The sequence below is a fragment of the Lingula anatina genome, chromosome 9 (assembly GCF_051362555.1).
Source record: "Lingula anatina isolate TDL-2025a chromosome 9, LinAna3.0, whole genome shotgun sequence".
NCBI lineage: Eukaryota > Metazoa > Brachiopoda > Lingulata > Lingulida > Lingulidae > Lingula > Lingula anatina.
This window is the reverse complement of record NC_141775.1, coordinates 15,056,863-15,084,827: the sequence shown is the minus strand read 5'-3', so window position 1 is coordinate 15,084,827 and position 27,965 is coordinate 15,056,863. Positions and strand designations below refer to the sequence as shown.

At 37.4% G+C, this 27,965-nt stretch overlaps 2 protein-coding genes across 2 annotated transcripts in view; both read left to right on the top strand.

The window, feature by feature from the left end:
- The window catches only part of LOC147759960 (von Willebrand factor D and EGF domain-containing protein-like), a 91,636-nt gene that overhangs the window by 61,985 nt on the left and 1,686 nt on the right, over window positions 1-27,965 (top strand). The gene's annotated exons all lie outside the window — the stretch shown is intronic.
- On the top strand, window positions 866-26,650 carry LOC147759961 (uncharacterized). The gene is made up of 7 exons (XM_086995626.1): window positions 866-1,804; window positions 22,843-23,302; window positions 23,584-24,015; window positions 24,288-24,554; window positions 24,819-24,936; window positions 26,224-26,337; window positions 26,520-26,650. Exons 1-7 carry the CDS (start codon window positions 1,059-1,061, stop codon window positions 26,648-26,650), a joined length of 2,268 nt encoding a protein of 755 aa, XP_086851752.1. The 5' UTR covers window positions 866-1,058.

The following is a 27,965-nucleotide window of genomic DNA, read 5'->3' as shown; positions in this document are numbered from 1 at the left end:
CTTTTATAGCCCATTCCGGGTAACCACAGTTTCTGTTCCTGGTGTTGGCTGAGGACAGATTTTTTATCATGTTTTTTGATCGATTTTTGATGTTCCGCGATTCTTTCTGCTAAGGAACGTCCTGTCTCTCCGATGTATTTTTCCCCACACACGCAGATGAAATATTGGATGGTAAGATCAGACTAATATAAACAGCTATACACAAAAGAATCTTCACAAGTTTATTTCAATAACATAGCTAATGAAACTGTTCTACAGTCAAAAGAGAGTTTACAGACATCCAGAAGAGGCTAACGGCGAAGCGTGCGCCGCGTCTAAAGTGACGAAGGTCATTAACATCGTCAGTATTTGGAGTGAATACCACATTGGTGCCAAAGCACTAATGGTAGTCATTGACGAAAACCTGAACCATATCAAATAAAGGAATAACCTGGGAACCACGTGTATATCATTTGATACGGGGCACCTTAGGAACAATTTTAGGTTGCACGGTGAGATTGTCGGTTCACACAGGGCACTCTTAATAGCATATTACTTACAGAACCAAGGAAATGAGCAGATTCCTTGGCCATCAAAATCGTCACATTTGAACTACAGAGACAATATGTGGATAGGCCATTATTCGCCGAATCAATGATCTACATGTCTTACAATAAAACTGGACCAAATTGGACAGATTGTGACCAATGCCTGGAATGTTATTCCAGATTGAACTCTAAAAACCTATCCCAAGGAATGCCTTGCCACTTGAGAGCGCTGGTAGCAGCCAGAAGAAGTCAGGCATAACAGCGACCGTTACTGTGACTAGACAGTGACGCAAGGGTCCTTTGTGGAGCGTGTAACTCTTTACAGACAATAAATGAATTTATTGTCGTTTAACGAGTCAACGCAAAATGTGTTAGAGAAGCAATTCAGGTGAGGAAATGAGTTCAAAGGGCGGGGAGTTTGACATGCGCAGATTGTGCATTGCACAATAGTATAAAAGGAAATGTGAGATGAGCAGATTTCATTCGAGGCTGTTTTCAGCTTGCTGCGTCAGGTCCAAGTAAATCGCTGGTATGTCGAAGAGAAGAAGGGAGTCAACCTCGGAGAGTGAAGATTCCGAGAGTGAGAGCAGAGAATTCTTAAATTTGGCAGTAGAAGATAAAGAAGAGGGCAATGAAGGAGCTTTCAATGAGAAAGGTGATGTAAATGATAACAGCTCAGCTGGACAAATGACGGACACATTTTCTGTGTTCAAGTCTTATATGGACAAACAGTTTAAATCACTGAAAAGGGAGCTCGTCGAAGAAAGTCAAAGTCAGAATAAAAAAGCCAAGACAGTACAGAAAAAATTAAAATTTGCGGGAAATCAAAAGCAGTTCGAAATAAATACTGAAGTAATCGAAAATATGCAGAAAGCTGATATGTTGATTAAGGACGGACATGTAAAAGAGGCTCGTAAGGCACTAAAAGAAGGCATTGACATTTTACAAAAGAGAAATAAACTTATAAGAATAGCAGACAAGTCAGAAGCAGGTTGGGAAGCAGTAAAAGAATACGAATCAGATGACCTAGCAGAAGATAGTGATGATAAAAAGAAAATACGGTCTGCACAAATGAGAGCCAGTAGAAAAATGCGAATACGAAATCAAAATAGGCGTAACAAAAACGAGTTTAATTACAATAAAAAGAATTATACTGCATCAGTCAATTTTGCAGGTATATCTGATCGAGGAAGCTTTCTATTTCGAAGAAAAAGATTCCCAAACCCAAACGACCAGTGCTTCGCCTGTGGACAATATGGCCATATACAGAACATACGGTAAAAACAGTACTAGTAAAATTATAGACACAGATGATTGGGAAGTCACGGAAAATTTCTTTAATTTTATGAATAAAAAATGGGGATCCTATACAATAGATAGATTTGCTAATTATGAAAATACAAAAGTAACTCGTTTTAATTCAAAATTTTGGAATCCAAATACAGAGGCGGTTGATGCATTTTTACAGGATTGGTCAAACGAAAATAATTGGTTAGTACCTCCAGTAGTATTAGTGCCAAAAGTTATAAATCATTTACTAGGTTGCAAAGCAAAGGGTACTTTGGTAGTACCAGACTGGAAATCAGCAACATTTTGGCCATTGTTACAAGATGAAAATTCAAAATGGAAATCGTATATTAAGGATATAATAAAGTTTAAGAACGGATGTGATATTTGCAAACAAGGGAAAAACAAAAATTCTTATATAGGATCAAAAAACTTCAAGCATCAAATTCTGGCAATAAGGATAGATTGTTCTGAATAAAAAGGTTAGATCAAGATTAGATTTAAAGTAGGTGAAAGGTTGAAAATTATAAAATGCAATGGAACATGATAAAATCTAGAAGTGATTTGAAGGATTTATAATGGATCATGACATTCGTTACACAAGATTTTATGTAGTATATTCATTTATGAAGAAACAAAAATAAGATAGAGATGGATTTGTTGGATAATTGAATCGAGATGTGATTCGATATGAACCGAGATATGGTTTGATGCGAACAGAGATACGGTTCGATGCGAACAGAGATGCGGTTCGATGCGAACAGATATGTGGTTCGATGCGAACAGAAATTTGGTTCGATGCGAACAGAGGTGTGGTTCGATGCGAACAGAGATGTGGTTTGATGCGAACAGATATGTGGTTCGATGCGAACAGAGATTTGGTTCGATGCGAACAGATATGTGGTTCGATGCGAACAGAGATTTGGTTCGATGCGAACAGATATGTGGTTCGATGCGAACAGAAATTTGGTTCGATGCGAACAGAAATTTGGTTTGATGCGAACAGAAATTTGGTTTGATACAAATAGAGATGTGGTTCGATGAGAATCGAAATGTGGTTAGATATAAATTGAGATGTCATTTGATAAAACCATGATGTGGTTTGATATGAACCGAGGTGTGGTTCGATATGAATATGAATCAAGATGTGATTGGATATAAATCGAGATGTGATTAGAAATGAATCAAAATGAGATTTAATAGGAATCAAAATTGGATTTGAAAAGATAAATGGGATATAAATTCAGTTTTACATGTAAAATTAATACATATTGATAAATTATAAAAATAATGACATGGTAATGGTTAAAAGAAAAATCTGTTATATGTTTGCAGGTTGAAGTTAAAAAAAAAATGCAAATTATAGAATGAAAATATGTCATACAAAAGAGGAATTGTAAGGTGAATGTTGAATAGGGAAGTTAACATAATGAAATAAATAAAGATCAGAGAGAAAGATTAAAGACAAGTAGCATAGAAATTACATTTGTGGTATTGATGCGAAAGGACATTTTCTATTACAGATTTTCAGAACAGGGATTTGGACAAAGATGAGAGAGGTACAGGACACAACACTAAAGAGTTTGGATGCAGATTTACCACAGGTTTTGGAACATTCAAGAGCAGAAAATACTGTATGCAAGTACTCATCTGTATTTCAGAGATGGAAAAAATGGGCGAGTAATTTTGAAGAAGTAAAAGTTTAGTTTACATAGTATGCGTGCGGGAGGAAATTTTGGAGTAAAAGACCGTTTGTTTAAAAAACATGGACGTTGGATTTCCGATAAAGCGAAAGACGGATATATAAAAGATAGTTTGTCAAAAAGGATTCAAGTGTCTCTAAATATTGGTATATAAAAAGAAATATTAAGATAAATAATACGTGTTCATTTTTAAATTTGTTATAAAGATAAATATATAAATATATATTTGTTTTCAGCTGGTAAGTATACATATATGTCTTAATAATAAAATGATTTTATGGTTGTTTTTTAAAGAATAAGAATAAATGAAAATTGCCCGTTCTTTGTGGTCGACGCAGCCAAGCAAACAACAGCTCATAGCAAGGGTTAACGAAATAAATGATTTGTATTGGAAACGGTGGTTGGTGTTTTTCGTTGCGAGTTATTAGACAATAAATGATTTATATGCGATTAAGTGAAACGAATAAGTATATAAATGAATTTATTGTCGTTTAACGAGTCAACGCAAAATGTGTTAGAGAAGCAATTCAGGTGAGGAAATGAGTTCATAGGGCGGGGAGTTTGACATGCGCAGATTGTGCATTGCACAATAGTATAAAAGGAAATGTGAGATGAGCAGATTTCATTCGAGGCTGTTTTCAGCTTGCTGCGTCAGGTCCAAGTAAATCGCAAATATAAAACAAAGAATATTTTAAATGATATAGAAGTTTGGTCAAGAAAGTAATACATCAGAGAAGGCACAAAATGGAACAGTTGTAATAAGTTAATTGGAGTATTAAAGGGTATGTGCTTAGAAATAATTATGATTAATGAAGAAAACATAGATCAATGTAAAATGTACAAAATTGGTAACAAAGAAGAGATAGTAGTTGGGATAAGACATTAGAAAATAGTGGTTTCTGATGTACAGTAAATTCTGGGCATTTACACATTCGGTAATATATCTATAAAAAATGAAATAGTTCAAATATGGAACGAAAGAATTTATTGAAATATATAAAAGGTGGTTGAAAAGAAAACAGCAGAAGTAGAGGAAATAAGAGAAGTTTGTAAATGGTTATAGTCGGAGAGTTTGTGAAGGACAGTCAGTGCGTGGTGTGTACGCATTCTGTAACGCAGCCAAGCAAACAGCAGCTCATAGCAAGGGTTAACGAAATAAATGATTTGTATTGGAAACGGTGGTTGGTGTTTTTCGTTGCGAGTTATTAGACAATAAATGATTTATATGCGATTAAGTGAAACGAATAAGTATATAATTTGAAAAATATGGAGATCCAAAATATATCTTTTAATGGTTGTCGTATGACATAGGATAGGCATTGTGTTTTTGTTTGCTTCTCTGGCAAATTCAATTTATGAACTGATGTCACAATGACATCAAAGAGATAATTAAAAGTTATAAAAACACGATTTTTATCCTTATTTTCATTTATCAGTCAGCAAAATAGGAAAAAAATGATGAAAAATGACTTGGAAAAAAATATTCCAAATTAAATGTCAAGTCTGTATTTGAATGCTATCGGGATTTTTTTTATCACAGGCATACTCTACTCCACCCCAGCCCCCTCTGAGTTAAATAATGACTTGTCCCTAATCTAATGACGTGCAGTTGAGTATATGTTTTAATTGGGTATTTAGTGTATAAAAGCGATAAAAATTTATAATCCACAAGTTAATAATGACGTTTTCTAAATTTCAATATTCAGGTTCGAGTAAGACATTGGAACTGCAGTACGACAAGATCAAGAGCAATCGGCTGTAACTGCGGTGTTGCTGCTCGCGAAAACGATGACATCTTCATTGTTGACATATGTCACGGTAACTGGTGGGTTCACCGTCATGGCAATTACGACGTGCCGCCTCGTATTTGGTATCGGTCTGTGAGTGAAAGATCAGAGGGAAGAGCCAAGGGGTCCTACATGTTTAAGGAACAGGGGGGCAAGGCTTGGAGGGTAAGAGAAATTAACGCTTCCTACTTGTTAATACCCCGTGATTAAAATGATTTGCCCTCATGATTTGTAATTAACTGTCTGGCTGAATTGGATTATTTTCTTACTTGATCTTATATATTTCACTTGTATTCGACAAACATAAAATCGCTGATATTGATAATGCTTCCATGACAATCATTGAACCAACATGCAGTTTCCATCAACCAGCATAATAACATAATGAAAATACTAATTATAATTTGATAATAACAATGTTTATTTGGAACTTAAATAGGTGGATTATACAATATACAAAATACAATGCAAAATTCAATAAATTAGAGTAAGGTTAATAAATTAGTGCATGTCTTGTAAAGCTTCTTATATGTCCTAATGCAGACTCTAAATCAAAATTTTCCTGAAGCATGGATGTGGTGGCGTTATTATCTTCTCAGTCGTTTTTCAAGGTGTGTATCAGTACGCGCTTCTATGTATCAGACGCGGCACCCTCTTGCCTAGTACGCGAGGTGATAGTGATGATTCTGCGGGGTTTTTTTAATAAGTCGTACAATACCGTGATTTTTTAACATTTAGTTGCGGTTCTAACATAGCCAACGTTGTTATGTAAATAACTAAGTACAATATTTTTTTAATATAAATTAATAACGTATTTTCAATTCTGTCAGCGGAAGTATATTTTTAGGGGTAAAATTAACATACAACTTGAATAATCAGTACACACGACTCGGAGCCTAGCAGTAGTAAATACGTTTTAAGTTTGTGTAAAGATACAAATACATTGTATATCCACGCATGGCTAGAAAATCATCACTTGTTGTTTAGCAGCCTAATTAACGTGCTTGAACTGCAAGATCGACAGGCTTGTAGGATGATATTTATACATAATAAATTGAAAAAGTTATATTGCGAAGTAACCTTGTCTCAAGCATAATTGCTTATGATTGCCTATTGCTTTCATGCTTCCACCTCACCCGAGAATTTGATACCCTGTTACATGGTTTTAATGTGAAAGATTAGAGCGTAAATTAACTACATCACACTACAGCCTGGTGAGTCATTCCATATAATAAGATAGTTGTAAAGCTGCATTTTGCAACCAAAGAAATAAGTGAAAATGCAATCTGCGACTGTAATGCATTTAGCAACTAATTTCTTTAAAGTAACTGGAACAATTTGAAATAATTTAGAGATAGAATCGGGATGAGAACGGGGTTGCCTTGACACAATAGGATGAATCTGCCATGGTGTCTGCCCCCAAGGAGGATGGTTTATATTTTATACACATCACAATTTCTGTCATCTCCCCCAAGAACACAACAATCAAATTTTAATTGGTTTCCGTGACCGACATTCAAGCAGTCAGCTGTCCAGTGCTGTGTGCTGCATTTTTTTTTTTTCAAATTAAGGGCCCATTCACAATCATAATGACAGTTGTAGAGCTGCATTTTGCAATTGCAACGCATTTTACAATCAAAGAAAGTCGTGAAAATGCGTTTTGCAACTGCAGTGCATTTTGCAACGAGGATTTTAGTTAGTCTCTGAAACGGTTTGAAGTACGGGGTGTGGTTGTTCCATAGGGTGGTTAATTGTAATTTTTATACAGTAATATCTGCTATCTACACGTAGATATTTAGAAATGAGACTTTGCAGTCCTTTGGTATATTTTTATATCGTTGTTACTGTTATCCCCTATCCAATAAAGTGAGGAACATGAGACGTTGGGATATTTTACTTGCCATTAGGGATGTGCATGTGTCCTTCGGATATTTGGTGACTATGGGTGCTGCAGTCCCTAGGGGTGGATGACAATTATCTTTACATTGTATTTTCTGCTATATACCCATAGGTCTTTAGGTTGGGGAAACTAAAATTTCGGGGTGTGCATAGGGATATCTTTTGGGGGGGGGTTGACTTGGGGTGTGACTAATATCTTACTAAAATTTATTTCATGAATTAGGAACATGACTCTTTGGTGCATGAGTGTGCTACATGGGGATTTTAGTTTGACTTGGGGTGTAGCCGTCCCGATGTGGTGATAAGTTTGTCAGTCAATGAAACTGATTCCATAGATTGTACTTTAATCAGATTCGCCGCAGAGTTGGGCAGGTGTAACGAAACGGAGAGTCCTACCCTTTTACGGTCCGGCGGACGCTACGTTTTAAAACTGACAGTCCGCAAGACACTAAGTTTCGAATCCTAGTGTCCGGGTGACACTGCATTTTGAAACGTAGGGACCCTGGACCGCTTTGAAATTCCGAGTCCTTTCAGAATGATCGTACTTATTGATAGCAATCAATCACTTGAGACTTAATAATTGTTTTTTAATGTATTTTTGAATAAATATAAAGAAATAAACGTTCATTATTTTTACATGTTAAGAAAACTACTTAATACGGATGGAAAAAGAAAGCAATAAGTGAACAAAAACAAAGAAAGAATGACAATGAATTTTATTCAATATGACGTTTTAATTTTCATTCATTCCACTCGTAGACGGCTGTGGTTCATCTTCGTTGTCTTCATGTAGTGTTCTGTAATACGGAAATTTTGTATTACAGCATATGTTTAATAGAAAAATGATCATGTTATAATACAATTTTATAACAGTATTTACCAACAAGTATAAACCATAATGGAGTAAAACTGTGTTATATACGCTCTTATGTTTTAGATGTCGACTGCAAACAATGTGAAGTACCTTTTCTCTTGGTACAATTTAAGAGCAGCACCATTTACAGGGGTCTTGAGTTTCCCGCCACATTTGTCTCGCAACATTTAAGTCCCATTCGTTTTACCCTTTCCCACCACCACGTATGGTCCCAGGTAACGCTGTGCAGATTTTCCACCCTTCCGATCCTCTCTGCGCAGGTTGCGTTTTAAAACTTTAACGCCAATTTCAAATTCCTGTAAATTAAAATAATAGCTTGCATTGGCGTCATAACTGTCGAAAAATTTTCGGATTTATTTCCAACAGTTAATCAAAGAATTGAAGATTGGAATGTTTATGTTACTTATGTCATGCTGTTAGATAGAGTACATAAATGAATATTTAATGCAAAAATACCTCATTTTCATGCCTCGAGTCATAACATCTCTTTTGTTTTTGTTGGGCAAACTGTATGTTTTCCTGTGCCTGTGGTCTATGGACATCATGGAGAGAATTTACTAGCTTAACACGTTCTTCTATGTCATCCTCCCCATAGCACACTGTATCACTATTTCTGCTCTTGTCCTTAGGTAGAGTTGGTTGACTGGAATAATGTAAATAATTTGTAACAAAATTTGCACATTTTTTACATATTTTCTAGGTGCAAATTCCAATGTGCATTCTTTATTATTACAACTGTAAAACGACAAATTATATAGTATATGAAATTAAAAAATAGTATACTGTGAGTTGTATATTGATTACTTAAACATAAATATTTAATCTTTTTGACGTAAATAGTTTAACTAGATAGAGTGACTGAACATACGTTCCGAACATGAGAAAATAGGGAGAATATCTCGTGCTTTCGTGTACAGAGGTGTTATAAGCAAAAACACAGCCTGGGAGGACATCGTCCCATTTCTTTGGGTTCTTTGGGTTTTTTACATATTTTCTAGGTGCAAATTCCAATGTGCATTCTTTATTATTACAACTGTAAAACGACAAATTATATAGTATATGAAATTAAAAAATAGTATACTGTGAGTTGTATATTGATTACTTTAACATAAATATTTAATCTTTTTGACGTAAATAGTTTAACTAGATAGAGTGACTGAACATACGTTCCGAACATGAGAAAATAGGGAGAATATCTCGTGCTTTCGTGTACAGAGGTGTTATAAGCAAAAACACAGCCTGGGAGGACATCGTCCCATTTCTTTGGGTCATCTGTTTATTTTGATATCATATTTTTGATAGTTTGATTTGCTCCTTTCCCAGTGTGAGTTAAAATAAAATATGTGATGGATATATTATTAAAAATTGAAAAATTGTACTGGCAACGAAATGAGTAAACAACAATTATATAAAGGAGGTTCAGGGATCGAACACGAAACACAAAGACAGCCTATACTCTACTTATATTAGCCATAAGTGCCTGACGCTGTTCCACTCGTCCATGAGGTCGCTGTGCCATCCACCGAGAAATTCATCGGCTTAATAGTTTAAGCTTATTTTTTCAAATATAGACACGGATAAAATATAAAATACATTACATTTTCATTTATTATCAGTCTTCAGGACTCTCCTTTTCGCCATAGCTGTAACAGAACGTAGGGTCTGGTATAACAGAGAGTCCGGGGGACTCTCTATATTAACATTATTCAGGGTCCAGAAGGACCCTGTATTTCAAAGCAGACTGTCAGATTCAGAAACCAGGGGTATTCACAATAAAAATATTGTGAATAGCTCATAGAAATATAATTTGTTCTGTTTTACCACTAAAACGGCAGTTATATTCTGATGTCTTAGCTTGTCTCTAGACAACGTGACCTCCATTGATGGCTATACACTGTTTAGATCTCTTAAGAGGTTTGAACAAAAACCAAACCTTTAAGAAAAAGAAACAGGGACTAACTTTGAATGTAAAAATGGATTCATTAACCATTGGTAAGTATGGGAAAATGTTGTTTACTCCAGGAAAATTCATTTTGGCACGAAACGAAGAGTTATTATCCCTTTAATAACAGATCTTCAGTCGTATTCTTGAATATACATGTAGGTCAAATTAATATAAATCCATTCAAGACCCCATACTCTCAGGAATCCTAGGTCCATAGGTCCAAGTCCCATTGTTCTTTAACATAAAATACTCATGTTAATTCCTACTCTTGGGTAATAAACATTTTTGTATTGTGTTAAGACACACAGAAGTTGAACGCTAAGGTTCCTAAGTGTGTGGGGCCTTGAATTAGTTTTTAATTGGATTCCCTGATCTATATTCATGCATATGGCTGGAAGTCCATTTAGTTCTGTATGTGCTTCTGCTGTTCTGTACATTTCTCAATGACTCATGCACATTCATTAAAAATCTCCTACGTTTCATGTTCCTTAAAATTTAAGGGTATAGATGACAGAAATAACGATGTGAAAAATAGAATCGACCACCCCCGGAAAAGAAACACCTGAAATATCATACCAACATTCCCGGTAATGGTAAGCTTATCAGCCTGGAAGGTTTCATGTTCCTAACTGTAATGGCATATGGGTAGAAGCACGAATAACGATGTAAAATTGAAAATCAACCTCCACAGGGACGACCACACCCAATGTCAAAAAAAAACCAGAAGGACCCATACACATCCCCAAAGACAGGTTTTTCAATCCCCATAGCCTTACGTTCCCAACTTGGTCTAAGGGTAGATAGCAAGAATTACAATGTCAGTTAGACTCAACCGCCTCCAGACCCCCGTTTCACAAAGAATCTTAAATCCCTAGTTGACTAGCTCGAGCTAAATGGCCTAGCTAGGTCGACTACGCTGCCATCGACTAGGGGTGTTTCACAAAGAACCTAAAGCCGTAGCTTGGTGTGCTTACCGTAGTCGACGCGCACGAGAAACTCTTCAAGAAAAGGAGGTGTAAAATTTCAAAAGTTTCACGAGACATGACGTTTATGGCCTCTTTCGGCCGAGAACGATCGTTTATCAACAATAAAAATCAACCAAAACACAAACAAAGTTTGTTTTTGAACTTAATTTATTAGTTTAACTTCAATACAACTTTAAAGTAACAGTTAAACATTGGCTTATCGTGGAACACTGCTGACGGACGTCTAGCGGCCAAAAACATAAACAAACGGCTGGGTGAAGTGGCATTTTTTTTTCAATATTCCATAAATGTCAGTGCTATTCAAGGACATAATAACACAATATCTTGAAGGAGGTATGTTCTTTCCAAATTTGTGTTGTTTATGCTCTCATTTACCGAGTTTTAGTTGAGCTTGCCGACTTAAGTCGACTTAAGGAGGCTAGACATCGCCGACTAGCAGCTAAGAAAAAAACGACGTAAGCGACCTTTTAGATTCTTTGTGAAAGGGGACATAGTGACGTAATGACTTAATTACGTTGGTAACCAAGTTCTTAGTCAGGGAAACCGACTTAAGTTTTTTTTTTTTTTTTTGTGAAACGGGGGCCAGGACCACACCAAAAAATGAAATGTCCTTCCACATCCAAAATGGTATGTAGCCAAGTTTCATGTTCCTAGCATAAAATATGTTGTAAAAATTAGAACAGACCATCCCCAGGGTCGACCACACCCCAAGACACAATTAAATTCCGAAGAGCCTTTGTAAATCCCTAACGATAGGTTTATTAATCCCCGACGTCTAGGAAGTAGCAATGTGAAATGTAATTGTCCACCCCACGGGAAAGCTTGACCAAGGGTAGATAACAAGAATTACAATGTCAGCGTACCTAGCCGAGACAACCCCGTCCTCATTCCAATTCTACCTCTATAAAACTTCACACTGTTTAGTGAATAAGAAAAAACTCTGGTTGCAAAATGCGTTGCAAAATGAATCCCCAGCATTCCATTCTCCCCGACATCTATCTGGACAGTTGACCGTTTCAAATCATTCAGATTTCAGACTTTCCGACCTTAAACGTTTTCATCAAGTATATAGTCCAGGGGGTCTATCTTTTTAAACAACGGAGATATTCTCGAAATATTATGTTGCATATCAATAGAAAAGCTTATTTTGACAGCTTGTTATTTCAAGTCATAACATTCATGTCATAGTTACATAAGAGATACTTTTATGACACGAATAATGGAATAGACGGTTTGTTAAAGATATTAATATTCAACTAATGTAGAGCAAAATTAAAACCTCTCTGCATAGTACAGTTCTCTACCTTCAATGGTCTAAAGTGAAACATCATATCGACCTTTATATTACGCCTAATTTCCACATCCAACCAGAACTGAAACATGTTTGGATACAATGTCCCATGCTTTGGTAATATACTATGAAGTCGCCTAAGGGTCCTTTTTTAACCAATGAAGTCGTCTTCTATCATGAAGTAGTAACTCGTATCCTGTGAAGTGGTTATATACTAAGAAGTATCTAAAATTATTCGATTTTCTCACCGGCTACACCTTTCGCCATACAGCTGTACTCTTACGACTCCTACTTGACGAAAACAAGGCGCGATACCTGAATCTCAATTATATCTGTAGCCTTTACTTTTTTCAGATAAATTTACCATCTGGTGCCTGGGTAAGAGTATCTGATGATCCGTATTACGGGCTGAATGTAAAAGTCAGTGTTCCTCCGGCCTTTAAAAAAAAAGAAATGAAAGGAATATGTGGAAACTTTGATGGTATCCCAGATAAGAATGCTCCGGGTATACTGAAGTAAGGATCTTCAAAGAGGTTATTTAAAAATCATCATTATTGCGTTGAAATCGCATGAAGGTTATTATAATAACAGTTAAAAATGCTAATACATTTTTTGCCGTTACCTCCCTGATAATATGTAATGATCAAAACGAGACCAAGCCAAGTAGTCTTTCCAACCCTGTGCTCTACATCATGTTTAAAAAAATGGTTTACTTGTCAATTTTAATACCCCATTTAACAAAGTCTTGGATCCACCGGATTTATGTACTAGATTAATGTAATGCATTTTATCTTCACGATAGTTCTTCTTACATGGCCTTAGACCGATTTTCGTAATCTATGCTTATGTGAAAAAATGTGTATGTTCCGTAACGTATGCGCAGGGTTAATTAGTTAAAGCAGGACAGAAATGGAACCGTTTTTTATGTAGTCCGACAGAGTAATTTTTAAATATTCGAGTCCCTGGAATCCCGTTTCCGAGCGATAGCCTGATGCGGTGTAATTGACGATAATGCAAAACGACTCACCTGAACGCTACTGCATAACACTTACTGAAGCGGAAATGACGTAATGTATTTGGTATACCCGTTTCACCGCCATGCTGCTGAATAGTTGGGAAGCTAAAAGCGAGTTGTATTTCTCATCATTCTAACTGAAACAAGTTGAAGATAGGCAAAGGACGCTATTGTGTGGTGCATGGAGGCAACAGTTCTAATAGCTCTGTTGACGAAGTTTTGTTTCATTTCTTTCGGGTAAAAATAGAAATTGAGAAGACAATGGATCAATTTTATCGCGTGCCACGTAAAGATTTTGATTTGCCGTCGAAGACAATTTAAGGCTTCGCGCTATAGTAACGACTATTGAAAAACACTGAAAAAGAAGAAATTTAAAATTTTGCTAACAGAGATAGTTACGACCACTCGCCTGCATACCAAGATATTCATCATACAGAGGCACAAGGTATCATAGATTGTAATGAGAATGCAAAGTCTTCCATACATGTAAGTACTTCCATTACTTTTATATTTATGATAAGTTTATATGATTTGAAACTAACTGATGACATTCAGTATACGAGTTAAGGGCAGAAGCTGTGGAGATTTTTTAAATCACTTGTTCAGGTTTTCTTTTTACCTTACCTATAGATTACTTCTGTGTGCGAGTGTAATTTTTAAAATAGAAAAGATTTGAATTGTGTTAAGTAGTCTGTCCACATATACGTAGAATGTCGTTCTTATATTTCCAGATACCAGTAACAAGTTGGACCCAGCTGAAGGGAATGAAGGTGCCAAAATCAGTTGCTGTTAGTCTAAGCCTAAACTTCAATGTTAAGGTGGGATAGCTTCATTACATATTATTTCATTTTGTGTACTCAAATTTATGATAATTGATATTTGTATTGATTATAAATATTATTGTACCACCAGCGTGGGCGCTGGCGGTACACATGGTTTATAGTCCCGTCAGGATCGTTCCGCCGGATCCGCCGCCATGTTACTGTTACCGCTTCTCCTCCTAGACGGTAAGGGCATCCGTATTCATCTCTTGGATTTAGGTCACCTATAATCTCAACTCGTTCCACGTAAAATTTGGGCTTTGTCGGTGCTGGGGGCCTAGGTGTGGCACTCATTGCAATGCACCCTTGTCCAAAAATGGCAAAATTAAATGCTAATTATCTACCCTACGGAAGGAATTATGGGAGAAATTTCAACAGACGTACGGCTGACCGAAAGTCATATGTGGAGATTTCAAATGTGCCCTTGGATTTGACCTTTGACCTTTATTTAAAGGTCAAACGGGCCAAAATTTTCAAAAAAACGAATTTTTTACGAAAAAAAATTATTTGCGCTGATATTCAAAAACTACACAGACTTAACCAATAATATTATTGGCAAGTGTTACCCTTCAGGTCATCTTTCATCTCCGTGAATTTTGGGTCAATCGGTGCATTTTCACGGGAGTAGCTGCCATAAGATACCAAAAATGAATACTGTCTCTAATTCAGGAACCGTTAATGCTAGAGACCCATTCTTTTTTGCATATGCAGATTACGCTGTATCAAAAAGTACATATGGTTAGTGATAGCAAAATGTGCAGTACGGTAATGGATAATAAATTTTGAGCCCCGGAAAAATAAAACGTAAGGCTTGGCGAGGCAGACAACCTCTGGTCAAAAATCACATTATTTCATTAAATTTGAACATCTGGAACTTCTGAGCACCTCTTATTTCAAGAATTTCAACCAAAATGACCTTTTCTTTATTTTGAATTGACCTTTGACCTACTTTTCATCATGAATTGAGCTTTGCAAATTTTGGTTCCCTTTTATCTCCAAAACTGGTAGAGATAGGTCCATAGTTACTTTTGAACTTGAATAGAAAGTCATATAATGACAATTTACTGTGATCTTAAAATTGACCTTTGACCTACTTTTTACCATGAACTGAACTTTGCAAATTTTCGTTCCTTTTTATTCCAAAACAGGCAGAGATAGGTCCATAGTTACTATTGAACTTGAATAAGAAGTAATACACTGCCAATCTAAGTGTGACCTTGAAATTGACTTCTGACCTACTTTTATGATGAATTGCTTTTTGCATGTTTTCTGGCCTTTAATCTGCAAAATTTGCAAAGAAATGCTTATGATTTCTATTGAACTCGTATAGACATTTACATACTATGATATTGAAATTGACCTTTGACCTACTTTTCCACCATGAACAGAGCTTTAAATGTTTTTCTTGCCGCTCATATTTTCAAAACAAGCAGAGATGTGTTTATGTTTTCTCTTTTGTCAGCATATATACTCCACTTACAACACATTTCAAGGAAAACCAATAGGCCTTTTGTCTAGAGAATCTCAGGAGTGATCAATGGTAGGAAAATGCAGGTCAATTCAATAATCTGCTTGATTGTACCTTTTTAGTTATATTTTTTGCATATTTTGAGAACTCTTGTTGATTGCATTTTATAGAGCTTGTCAAGCACAAGACTGGTGGTAGTGACCTTTTTTTATGGGGGGGGGGTCATACGAATGCGCTTACTCCAGCTGGTGGTGCAATATCCGGACTCAGTATCGCCTCTCAGATCTTCTAGTTATTATTATTATTATTATTATTATTATTATTATTATTGCCATAGATGTCCAAACAGACAGAAATGCAATATGTCACATGCATGATATTCTGGTCACATCATATATGCCTCTGACAAATCTCGTCAGCAGCACTTGGTCAGGATTTACTTTGAATTGAGTCCATTATAACGGATCTGAAAAACTTTCAATTATTTTAATTACTTAAAAATACATCGTTTAAGGTTTTGTTCACTGACTGCTGATGTGTGTGGTCAAGACCGCTGAAGAAAATTCAGTGACATATCTCTGGTGGAATAGCCCCACCCCCTTTGACAGCACAGTACAGGAGACAACAATTTTGTGAGACTGTCTCGATTTATCAAGTGAAGGGCAACTCTATTGAAAGCTTTGAAAATTTCTATGTATGTTTGTCTTTGAACCATAATGTTATAGGGTCCACAGAGGCACCAGATGGAGAGATTATGTTCATATTTAATCTTGGACGCACTTCAATATATGAAAGCAAAACATGAAGACATTTTTAAGAGGTGAATATTTTATATGTACATGTATTTGTACTATGTGAAACTCAGGGCTCATCCCTTAATTCATATGTCATGTAGTCTAAAATCATTGTGCAATAAACTGGCAAATATTATGTGTATAATAAAGTGTACTGTGAGATAATCATATAAATTCAATTTGAACTTTTTTTTATCTTATCCCATAATAGTAGTGTGGGAAAATAAAACTGAATTAATATAATGGAAAAGCTGGACAAGCTTTTACTATGAAGATTTATATCTGACACTTGTGATAAATGTGCATATATATACATATTTTTTATTCTTTGATGATTTGCCATTTCTTTATACAAGATCAACTCTACGTCCCTTCAGTCCTCGTGCATAATAAGAGGGAAAAAATAGAAGTAAATCCAAGTCAGGCAATTTTAACTCTGTGTGATATCCACTTGATGTAAGCATGCTGTAATCTTAATCACTGCACAAACAGGTGGGGGGGGCTGCATTCTTTTCCCCAAAAACATCTGCACCGCCACACCACTTGGCAATAAGCTATGTTAAGATATTTTTTGAAAGAATGTAATACAATTACCCAGTAAGTTTCATGGCGATAAATGAAAATAAAATATAATATATTTCATTCGGGTGAATTTAAAGCAATGTATACATTTCAATAAAATATAAGACAAAGATTTGGAGAATTTCAGAATTGTGTTGATGGTAGTATTGCTTAAGATTGGATGTGCTTACATGTAACATATGCCTGATTTACTGTATGATTTACTTGAATTACTACTTCCTGTGTTGAAAGTATGCAGTTTCCAACGCATAGGGATTTAGACAGCCTTGATCAAATCCTAAGTGCATGATGATACAACCAAGGAGTTATAACAGATATAACTCCTTGATACAACAAACGTCACCTTCCTATAAAAAAAAGATGGTAAATTAGGTAGCACATGGCATATATATATGTCCGACCTGCAGACATAATTTACATAACTTATTTAATTCATAATGTTACCTTTTGCTCCCTGTTCCTGAAGTATTTTGTATAATGACACTGCGTCTTCCGTTTTAACCATGCATGTCACGGGCACACAAGCCATATAACGTGGCAGCCTACCCGCACAACCATATACTGCCTGCCTGGGCCGAATCTGGCCGGACGAACAATAGACTTGCAATTTCTTTGCAAGTAATAATCTGCGAATAGCGAGACCACAGACGTAACTTGCTCCCTTTGCAAGGAGTTCTTAAGGAGTTTGCAAGTAAGTCGTGCGTGCTCCAAGACGCACATCGCGAACAATGAAGGGGCAAGGGCCCTTTGCGTGTTGAGTACGGAGCCCGCCCTCTTGGCTGACGAACAAAGTCGAAAGCACACCGGGAATACGTCGCACGTGCGACACCCCCACGCCTGGATTTTTAAAGGCGTGCTCACAGCGCAAGCTCGTATCTCCACAATGAACGTCGACGTGAACAGCAATTTTAAAAAATTTGAATTTTGCTCAATTTATCTTCGTATATGCCTACAAAAGGCAAGAGAAAGAAGCTTAGAGAGCAGAAAAGAAGAGATGAGGGAGAAAAGAGAAGGGGAGAACAAGGGGCAAACCCGACGTTCGCCGTCAGTACGTCATCACAAGCGTGTGAGGCAAGTGTGAAGCAATGTTACGCAAAAGGGCACTACTTTCGCCGCTCGTTGCATTCTCTTTATAAGTGGTGGGTGCGCGCCATGCACGCATGTAGCAAAACCAAAACAAACTCAAGAAATGTGTACAATTTCGCCGGACATCGCAGCCTTCAATTAGCATCCCTGATGAAAGGCATCTCGCATGGCTCCTTCGACTCTAAAAACAGACTTCCATTGCGGTAAATATTCACGTGAAGAATGCTAAAGTCATTTTTTATTGTGCATAAAAATTCTAAAATTAAACATTCATCATACATTATTTTTTTATTTTTTTATAAATATGATTCATCTGTGTAGTCTATTTATAATAATCATAAATTTAAAAGTGTCATTTTCTACACAAAATGAAAAACCAGAAATAAAGCATTCGGTCGCTCCGTGGCCTTCCTCAATGTCTATTATTGTGAGACAGAACACTACTTTTTTCACCATGACGCAATTTTTCACCATGACTTCGCTAGGCTTCCGAGATATTGGAGGGCGACCCAACCTGTCTATCTATCTGTAACAGGATGTATTGAACTGTCAACATTGTTAACAGCACTCCATCACATTTACAGCAATTTAATCATCCTTGTGTTATATGGCCTTGCGAGGGAGTTTATGGAATGTATTTCTAAATAACAAGTTATGAAAATTCACTAGTTCACTAAAAACACAAAACAACTGTCGCTTTTACTTTAAAGCACCGTTTTTATATTTGATAAAGTTCGTTACAGTATTGATAAACATAGTATCACGTTCTCAATAATTAATATTCTAAATTACGACCCATGTCTTGCATCACAACAACCCAACAACAACGTGAGTCAACGTCACATTATCACGACGGCTTTTTGATGTGGCTGGATCAACATTGATTTGACGTTGAATTGAGGTAGATCAACGGCGATTTAACGTCCCATTCTGTTTTCAACGTTGTTCCAATGTCACTATGCCTGCTGGGGAGGAATCGCCATGCTTGCGACCGCTCGCAATAAGCGTTGCTTTCGAGATACGGGGCCCTGGCTTGCCCCCTTTCCCCCTCTTGCTCTTTGTTGTCTTTTTAGGCATTTCAAAAACTTGACATCAAAGGCAGATATAGTGCTTTTTCGTTCATGCATCTTCTTTTAAACTCGCGGTCCGTGTGCATGGACTGACCACTACCCGCTCAACATGCACGAAGCCCGTGAGGTCCACATGGTGGGCGTGCGGAAGTGCAGAGTGAGCACGCATTAAGCAAGAAATAAGTACGTGTATCGAGCGCCTTACCAACGTGAACCGCACGCACCGTAGCCACCCAAGCCCAGTGTGTTCCGTACGACAGGCGCACGACAGTGTCGGAATTTTTTCCATATTTCTGAGAATTCGTGGACCGCACGCAGCGGCTGTTGATCATGTCGAAAAAAATTCTACGTGCTGTCTGCGACCTCCAAAAGTGTCAAGATGGAAGTGCTCATCACGCACGAAATCCCACGCTTTCCCCAATTTTTTGGTCGTACACCAGACGTAGAAACCCATATGTTGAATTGCGCTGAATTATTTTCGTAAGTGGTGAGTGCATGATACATACGCAGGTGACAAAACTAACTCAAGAAATGAGTGCAATTTCCACTGCCATTGTACTTGGCAATAAGCGTCCCGTTGAAAGGACATCTCACGTGGCCCCTCGGACACGCAAGGCAGACTTGCGCCTTTCCACTGCAAACTCTCTTCTACCTCTACGAACTCCACGGCCTCACTGTACCCAAAACACGTAGGGAAAGCACGGTCTTGAAATCCATTTTTGTTCTTTAATTGCCCCCCAAAATGAATCGGTTCAAGAATTTAGGGGGAAAATACTAACTGGAGGATGGTATGAGACCAGCAGTAGCCGTTACCCTTAAGCCTCGGTCACAACCGGGCACACGAATAGAGGAAGGTTTGCAATGGAAAGGCGTAAGTATGCCTTGCGAGTCGCAGGGTCCACGTGAGAAGCAGGGACGCTAATTGCAAGGTGTGATGTACTCATTTCTTCAGTTTGTCTTGCTACCTGCGTACGTGGCACGCACTCACCATCTATGAAGAGAATGCTACGCACGGCGAAAGCAATTTTCTTTTGCTTCACACTTTCCTCAAACGCTTCTATTGACGTACTGACCGCGTACGTCATCTTTGCCTCCTGTCCCCCTTCATTCTTGTCCCTCCTTCTTTTCTGTTCTCTTAGCTTCGTTCTCTTGCCTTTCGGAGGCATATTAGAAGCTGACTGGAGCAAAATTCGACATTTTTGAAATATTGTACACGAGGAACAAGCGACGAGACAGGAGCGTGCATCGTGAGCACTCCTTTTATACTCCTGGCGTGGGGGGGCGACGCACTTCAGCCTTGCTTTCGACTTTGTTCGTTAGCTGTGAGGGCGTGTGTCCTACTCAACACGCACAGGGCATTTGCTCCTCCATTGTTTACGACGTGCGTCTTGGTCCACGCACGTCTCACTTGCATACTTCTCGCAAAATTCTTGCCAGTGGATCAAGTTACGTATGAAGCCTCGTTGTTCGCAGATTATTCGTAGAATCTTTTGAACATGTCCAATATCCTCCGTGCGTGGTTAAGGGCTCTCTGCGAGCTCCAAATTTCGGAAGAGGGACTTGCACGGCACATGGGATTCTGCGCAAAATTTCGACGCAAACAGGCCGTAAGAGCCCGTAGGGCCGGTTGTGACCGAGGTTTAATAGTTGCCGAAGTGCGAGTCTATAACCAAATTGCTTACAAAAGAGCTTTAGATAGTCCGTCTTGTCTCAGATTAAATATTTGGTTTATTATTTTTTAAAGCTAAAAGGACAAATACAAAGGTAAAGGTAGATTTTAAATTGAACTCCATTAACAGTTGTTTCTTACGTTAGTATATGACAATAATCATGGTTGTGTTTTGCCCCTCATGTGTCCCATGATCACACGCACCAGTGTATACTTTCGTCTGTCTACTTATAACTTTGCTCTTTAGTTAAAGTTGCATACAAAGTCAATTTTTGTCACAAAAACCAACCAAATGCCAGCATATAGTTTCAAATAGTATAACTAAGAGAATTACCAAAAGGCACTGTTAAATTTTACCCGAAAATGATGTTTGAACAGATTTTTCTGCTGGCATTCTAAGCTGTATGTCAATGGGGCAGGAAAGTAGGTTACGGAAGTAGGTTAAATTTACAACCATAAATTTAAGGAAAGGAGCAGTCTAAAGGTCTTTTATGGCTGTGATCTATTCAGTTTATCCCTTGGCATGTCGAATTTATTTGAGTCAAATAAGAATCTAGTAGAAGTGGTTTACATGTGTTACTGGGAATCCACTATCCACCGATGCTCGGTTCGTATGTACCTTTAAAGTTAGATGTTTGGAGGTATTTTGTTTTGTGATTTCAACCATATTGTGTATATCTAAACGTTCACAACAATCTTACCTAAATACAGTATTTGAAAAACAAATACTAGTACCTAAACAATGTGAATGAACATACGCTACAAGAAGTCGGGTCGTCACATAAAATACTTTAGTGAAGTCGGTTTAGGGTCACGTAAAAATAGCAACGGCCTTTCTATGGGCGGCGGTTTATACAAAAATTCAAAACACGATTAGTCGTCATCGTTATCAGATCAGTCGAAATGAAAACACGATTAGTCGTCGTCGTCATTATCAGATCAGTCGAAATGAAAACACGATTAGTCGTCGTCGTTATCAGATCAGAAGGCAAAATACGACTAGTATAGTCATCAAAACGCAACTAGTCATCAAAACGCGATTTGACGCCAGATGGCGCCCATTGCACGAAAATCTAGGCCAAGTCACATGATCCACAGTGATCAAAATGGCGGACGTTATTGAAGCAGCATTATCATATTCCTCGCTCGAACTCGAGAATTATCTCTACGCGTACAATCTAATAATGATATTATATATATAATAATATCTCGAACTCGAGATAATTCTCGAGTTCGAGCGAGGAATATGATAATGCTGCTTCAATAACGTCCGCCATTTTGATCACTGTGGATCATGTGACTTGGCCTAGATTTTCGTACAATGGGCGCTATCTGGCGTCAAATCGCGTTTTGATGACTATACTAGTCGTATTTTGCCTTCTGATCTGATAACGACGACGACTAATCGTGTTTTCATTTCGACTGATCTGATAACGACGACGACTAATCGTGTTTTCATTTCGACTGATCTGATATAGATGACGATTAATCGTGTTTTGAATTTTTGTATAAACCGCCGCCCATAGTAAGGCCGTTGCTATTTTTACGTGACCCTAAACCTCGCTCGAACTCGAGAATTATCTCTACGCGTACAATCTAATAATGATATTATATATATAATAATATCTCGAACTCGAGATAATTCTCGAGTTCGAGCGAGGAATATGATAATGCTGCTTCAGTAACGTCCGCCATTTTGATCACTGTGGATCATGTGACTTGGCCTAGATTTTCGTACAATGGGCGCCATCTGGCGTCAAATCGCGTTTTTATGACTAGTTGCGTTTAGATGACTATACTAGTCGTATTTTGCCTTCTGATCTGATAACGACGACGACTAATCGTGTTTTCATTTCGACTGATCTGATAACGACGACGACCTAATCGTGTTTTCTTTTCGACTGATCTGATAACGACGACGACTAATCGTGTTTTCTTTTCGACTGATCTGATAACGATGACGACTAATCGTGTTTTGAATTTTTGTATAAACCGCCGCCCATACTTTTCTTTCTCACAATTCTTTTATCATTTAAAGGGTTCCTGGGACGGGCAGACGGACATATTTTGATCCGAATATTGACCCGGAGGAATTCACTCAGAGCAAATCATTGGACGAAAAAAAGTACTGTTCCTGTCAGGAAGAGAAAAAAATAGTTTGCAAGTACCACGAAACAACAAAAGGCGAGGATATAACAAATAACATCCCAGCCCTTGGAACGGAAAATAGACGCAGAAGAAGCGTTCGAAGTGGAATAGATACCAGAGATGAAATCATACAGGACATCTCGCGCTACTCTTACTACTTTGACTACAACGAACGTAACGCTGCCCCAGCAGTTAAACCGACTTGGCCAACTGAGAGCGGGGAAACGGAGGCAACGGCCACAGAGTTTTGTATCGGAGAGATCAAGAAGTCCCCAGTGTACAACTTATGTAAAAACGTTCCAGACTTTGACTTCAGTGAGAGCATTAAACAGTGCGTGGGGGACATTCAGGTGAGATTCATGTTTTACAGTTTGTTTCAGTTCTGAATTTTATCGGTTATCCTTTTGCCAAGTACGGTTATTTACCGTCTGATAAAGTTGAATAGGTTTCTTTGAAATAAATAAATCCGTATGTGCCAATCAGGATCTTGTCAGACTATGAAGCACTCCAATAACATTTTGTACTAACGTGTAACGTGACTGTATTTTCAGCGAGTCAATACAACTCAAACCGCTTTGGGGATATCACCTAGTTCAAATTTGTTGACATTTTAAAAAATACTTCTTTTCAGTTGACCGACGACAGATCTGTGTCCAGCAGTATGGCAGTCGAGAACATGGAAGAAGGTTGCCTTATTGAAGCGAGTAGAACCAAACTTCCACCACCAGTTGCTAGAGCGCCCAATGGAACGGCAAATGCAACTAACCCATCTGGCACTGCTGCTCCAATAAACTTTACAATGGAGGACATTGAAAAGATAAGTAAACTCGTTTGTCCAAACAAATGCTGCGGTAAAGGAACATGTGAAGATGGTGAATGTAGATGCTATCCTGGATTTACCTCCGTAGATTGTTCTGTCGACGCAAATCGAGCACCGGAAGTGGTGGACATTGATGGGGATGGCATATGTGACATTCGTACTCGTAGATGTGAAGCAATGGCTTTGCGCGCATCTAACATTGCTGACGGCACCAACGTCTCCTGTAGATTTATAATGCATAAGGTAAGGATAGCCCTTCGTAGGATGGTACTTCATAAAAGGATATATCTTAGTTCAAATTCGATAAAAGATAATACTTCACCGGAGGCAATGTCCCATAGACAAAGATACTATAAAGACACACTTAACTATGTACAGTTCAGCCCCAGACCTTGTAAATTAAAGACGTTTCCTTACTTGGAAAAAGTCTGATTGGGAGACCCAAGAAAGCTTTTTACTAGATAACAAATAATCAGATCTATTATGTTACACTTATTTAAATTGATAATTCACAGGTGGACCTTACGTCAGGGCAACGTATCGAAGTGGCGGACACGTACACAACATTCGCAAAATTACTTTCATATGCAGAGATGATCTGCCCTTTACCAAAACAACCCATTGATACACCGCTGGTCGAGACAGCAGCTATGGGAACGCCAGTTCAAAGTTTTGATCTTCAAATTAGCAATGATGGACATAACTTCTCTGTAAACTCCACCAGAGTGACTATTTTTGATTCTCATTGCGTGAACTGTCAAAATCATACTTGCGTCATTAAGGTATTTCTAAATTATATCTAAAGTATAGATGACCTTTTATTCTTTCATAGTGGAGATAATGATAACATCATGAAGAAAACAAATTTTAATTTTAATTTAAAAATCTTTAAATATCTTCACCTAAGATTCCTTATTACTTGTTGGTGACATAACGCGGGGTTTAATTGATTTAGGTTTGCAATAGTACAGCAAAATATTACTATATTTATAGGTACATATGCACCTGATTTTCTAATATTGAACCATTGGATCCCTTTATTTCAGTCTGACGCCTGCCTGATAAACGGTTATTGTTATGAAGACGGAGAGACAGACCCCGTCAACGAAGCATGCCGTGCATGTGATGTGAGGGTAAATAACACTGATTGGACGAAAATGTCAGGTACGAACTTTCCCAGCGGGCAAATTATGTAGTTTTAACGTTGAAACAACGTTTAACCATAACGTTGACAATACGCTGGATAAACATTGGATTTGAAAGTTGACTCAACGTCAGATAACAACATTGTATCAACCCCAGTTGTTAGACAACATTCTTGCATTAAAAGACATTAAAATGACCTTAAATGTTTTTTATTTTTGGTACAAAACACAGGTACACAATTATAACGTACACTTTAAAAACATCCAAGAACCTGCTTTGTCTGAATTTTTCAAGGCATTTACAGGCCTACCAGACGCGGCACCTAGGATCCTGAATAAACCGGTATATCAGACCACACTACCCGTTTTCAAGTTGTGTGTCAGATCGCATCACGGAGTATCAGCCACTTCACCCATTTTGTGATGTGATAGCGATGTGATAGCGATGATCCTAAGCGATACCCGGATGACAGGAAGGCCCACAAAATTTGTGATGTGGTATGAATCTCCGTAATGCGATCTGACACACTCCTTGAAAACGGGTAGTGTGGTCTGATGTACCGGTTTTTTTCAGGATCCGTAGGTGTCGCGAATGTTAGTTGGGTAGGCCTGATTTAGCTCCTAAGCATGTTTTGCACCTACGCACGGTACACCCTTTTAGCCTAGATGTGTTTAGCAGTAGGACATGTTTGATGGCTAAATATATGTAGGATATAAATATATGGCCTTTAAGTTAAAATCTCCAATGTCTATCTATAACAGGTTACCAAGAACTGTCAACTTTATTAACTTCACTCCATCACATTTACAGCAACTTATTCATCCTTGTGTTAGCTGACCTTGCAAGGAATTCAGTTTATTGGAATGTATTCCTGAATAACAAGTTAAGAAAATTCACTAGTTCACTAAAGACACAAAACGACTGTCACTTTAACTTTAAAACCTTTTTGTTGTTATTTTGATAAATTTAGTTACAGTATCGATATACAAAGTATCACGTTTTCAATAATTAATATTTTGAGTCAACGTCACATTATGACGGTGTTTTGACGTGGCTGAATCAACGTTGAATTTTCCTTGAAGTTAGGTAGATCAACGGCAATTCAACTTTTCAACCTGTTTTCAACGTTAATCCAACGTGACTATGCCTGCTCCGTTGTCTCTGAACAAAACATTTGTTTAAAATATCAAAATTGTGTGGTGCTGCTTTGATGTTTGTCTTATACCATGTTCAACATTTTCATTTAACAGACCGGATTTTTTTCCGTTTCTTTCGAGAAACTTAAATTCTTTTACAACATTTCAGAGCCAGTCATGCCGTGTACCCGATGTGGTGGACTTCCCTGCATCTGCTCAGGAACAAAATGGAAATGTACATGCCCTCGGGGCTACGAAAACGATGCTAAAGGATTATGCGTAGGTATGGGAATTTATGTTATTTTGTATACGTGTGAGCCCTAAGTTTATTTGTTCAACGATAGGGAACGCGAAGTGACATCGGTTGATTGCCGACTAACTCTATCCAACTTTACTTAAGTATCAACGTTGCCAGTCTATTTTACAATTGACAGTCCATCTTTTTAATGCAACATGTAATTACAGATGTTGACGAGTGTAAAACACATCCATGTTTGAACGGTGTTTGCGAGAACGTAAATGGCAGTTACCTTTGCCATTGCAACTCTGGATATAGTAACCACGGAGGCAAGGAATGTACAGGTATAATTTTGTGAAAAACGTCATCTTAAATTGTTACTTACTACATGTGTTCCTACTTGTGGTTATCGTGATATAAACTGTAAAATGTAATATGGGCCGGTGACCTAAATTACTGGAATAAATTATCAATTATTATTATAAACTTCACATACATATGGGCCCGGTTTCATCAAGGCTGGATAGGCTATCCTATGGATAACATTATCCATGGTATAAATCTCTTATTCTCTGGATAGTTATCCTCTGCATAAATTTGTGTTTCATAAAGGCTGGATAAACAGCATGATAGTAATCAAGGGGATAAAATTTTATCCAATATTATATTTGGAAAAAGACATTCCCATAATGCAGGTGGTTGTTATAAACATTATAAAACCCATGATAGTTGCTAACAAAAAAAAAGTGATCTATACCATATTTGGAAAATAAATTACCCATGATAAACAATATTCTAAGTATATTTCAAGATAGCACATTCATTAAAATAATGGGAAAATATCTATAGGATATTTTAGTGTCAGTGTCAAAAACACATCACATTGCATTAGTTGTGCCTCATTCAATGTTTACCCTTTGCAGTTGAAGGGTAAGGTCGTGTCATACTTTCTATCAAAATGGCTGACTTGGCACATTTGGCAGATTCTATCAAAAGCAGTGTAGAATTTTTTCGTCAATTTAAAAGGTATGTTTTAGTAAAATAAAAGATAATTGGTCTCTAATGGAGATTGCATGGGTTCTGTTCGTAGCAGGCGCGATGTCAACTTTGATAAAGTATGTTATGTAATCTGTTGATTCAGTATCACTTTTAAGTTTTTAAAAAGCATCAAAATCAAACACACATCTTCTAAAATTCTCTCTCTCATCATTCTACGCCTGTGAAATATCATAGGATTAACTGCCAAACCAAGAAGGTTCGTCATTTTTGATGATAAAACAGCATGAGAGCAGATTTATCCCACTTATTTCGAGCGGACAACTTTATCCTCTGGATAAGCTGATTTATCCCCTGGATAACGCTATCCACTGTTGATGAAACGCACTATCCTCTGGATAGCGCTATCCAGCCTTGATGAAACCGGGCCAGTTGTCCAATATTCCTGTAAAGCTTTTAACTTTTATCAGAACTATGGTTGTTTTACGTGGATGGATTTTTTCAACATTCTTAACATAACATTTTTTTTTTTTTTTTTTGCACTTTTCAAATTTACCGGTTTTGGATGTTAGAAAATTATTACGGAACCATCTCTCAGATTGTACCTTCTCAGCTGTATTGTTTATAAGGACTGCATGGTTATTTTTTGTAAACTTAAGTATTAATAAAATCCGGGG

Excerpts from the sequence above, each read along its gene's own strand:
- LOC147759961 (XM_086995626.1), top strand. The coding sequence starts at position 1,059 with ATGTCGAAGAGAAGAAGGGAGTCAACCTCGGAGAGTGAAGATTCCGAG. Across the intron at positions 24,016-24,287 it reads GTAGATTTATAATGCATAAG|GTGGACCTTACGTCAGGGCA; the intron begins GTAAGGATAGCC and ends GATAATTCACAG. Across the intron at positions 24,555-24,818 it reads ATCATACTTGCGTCATTAAG|TCTGACGCCTGCCTGATAAA; the intron begins GTATTTCTAAAT and ends CCTTTATTTCAG.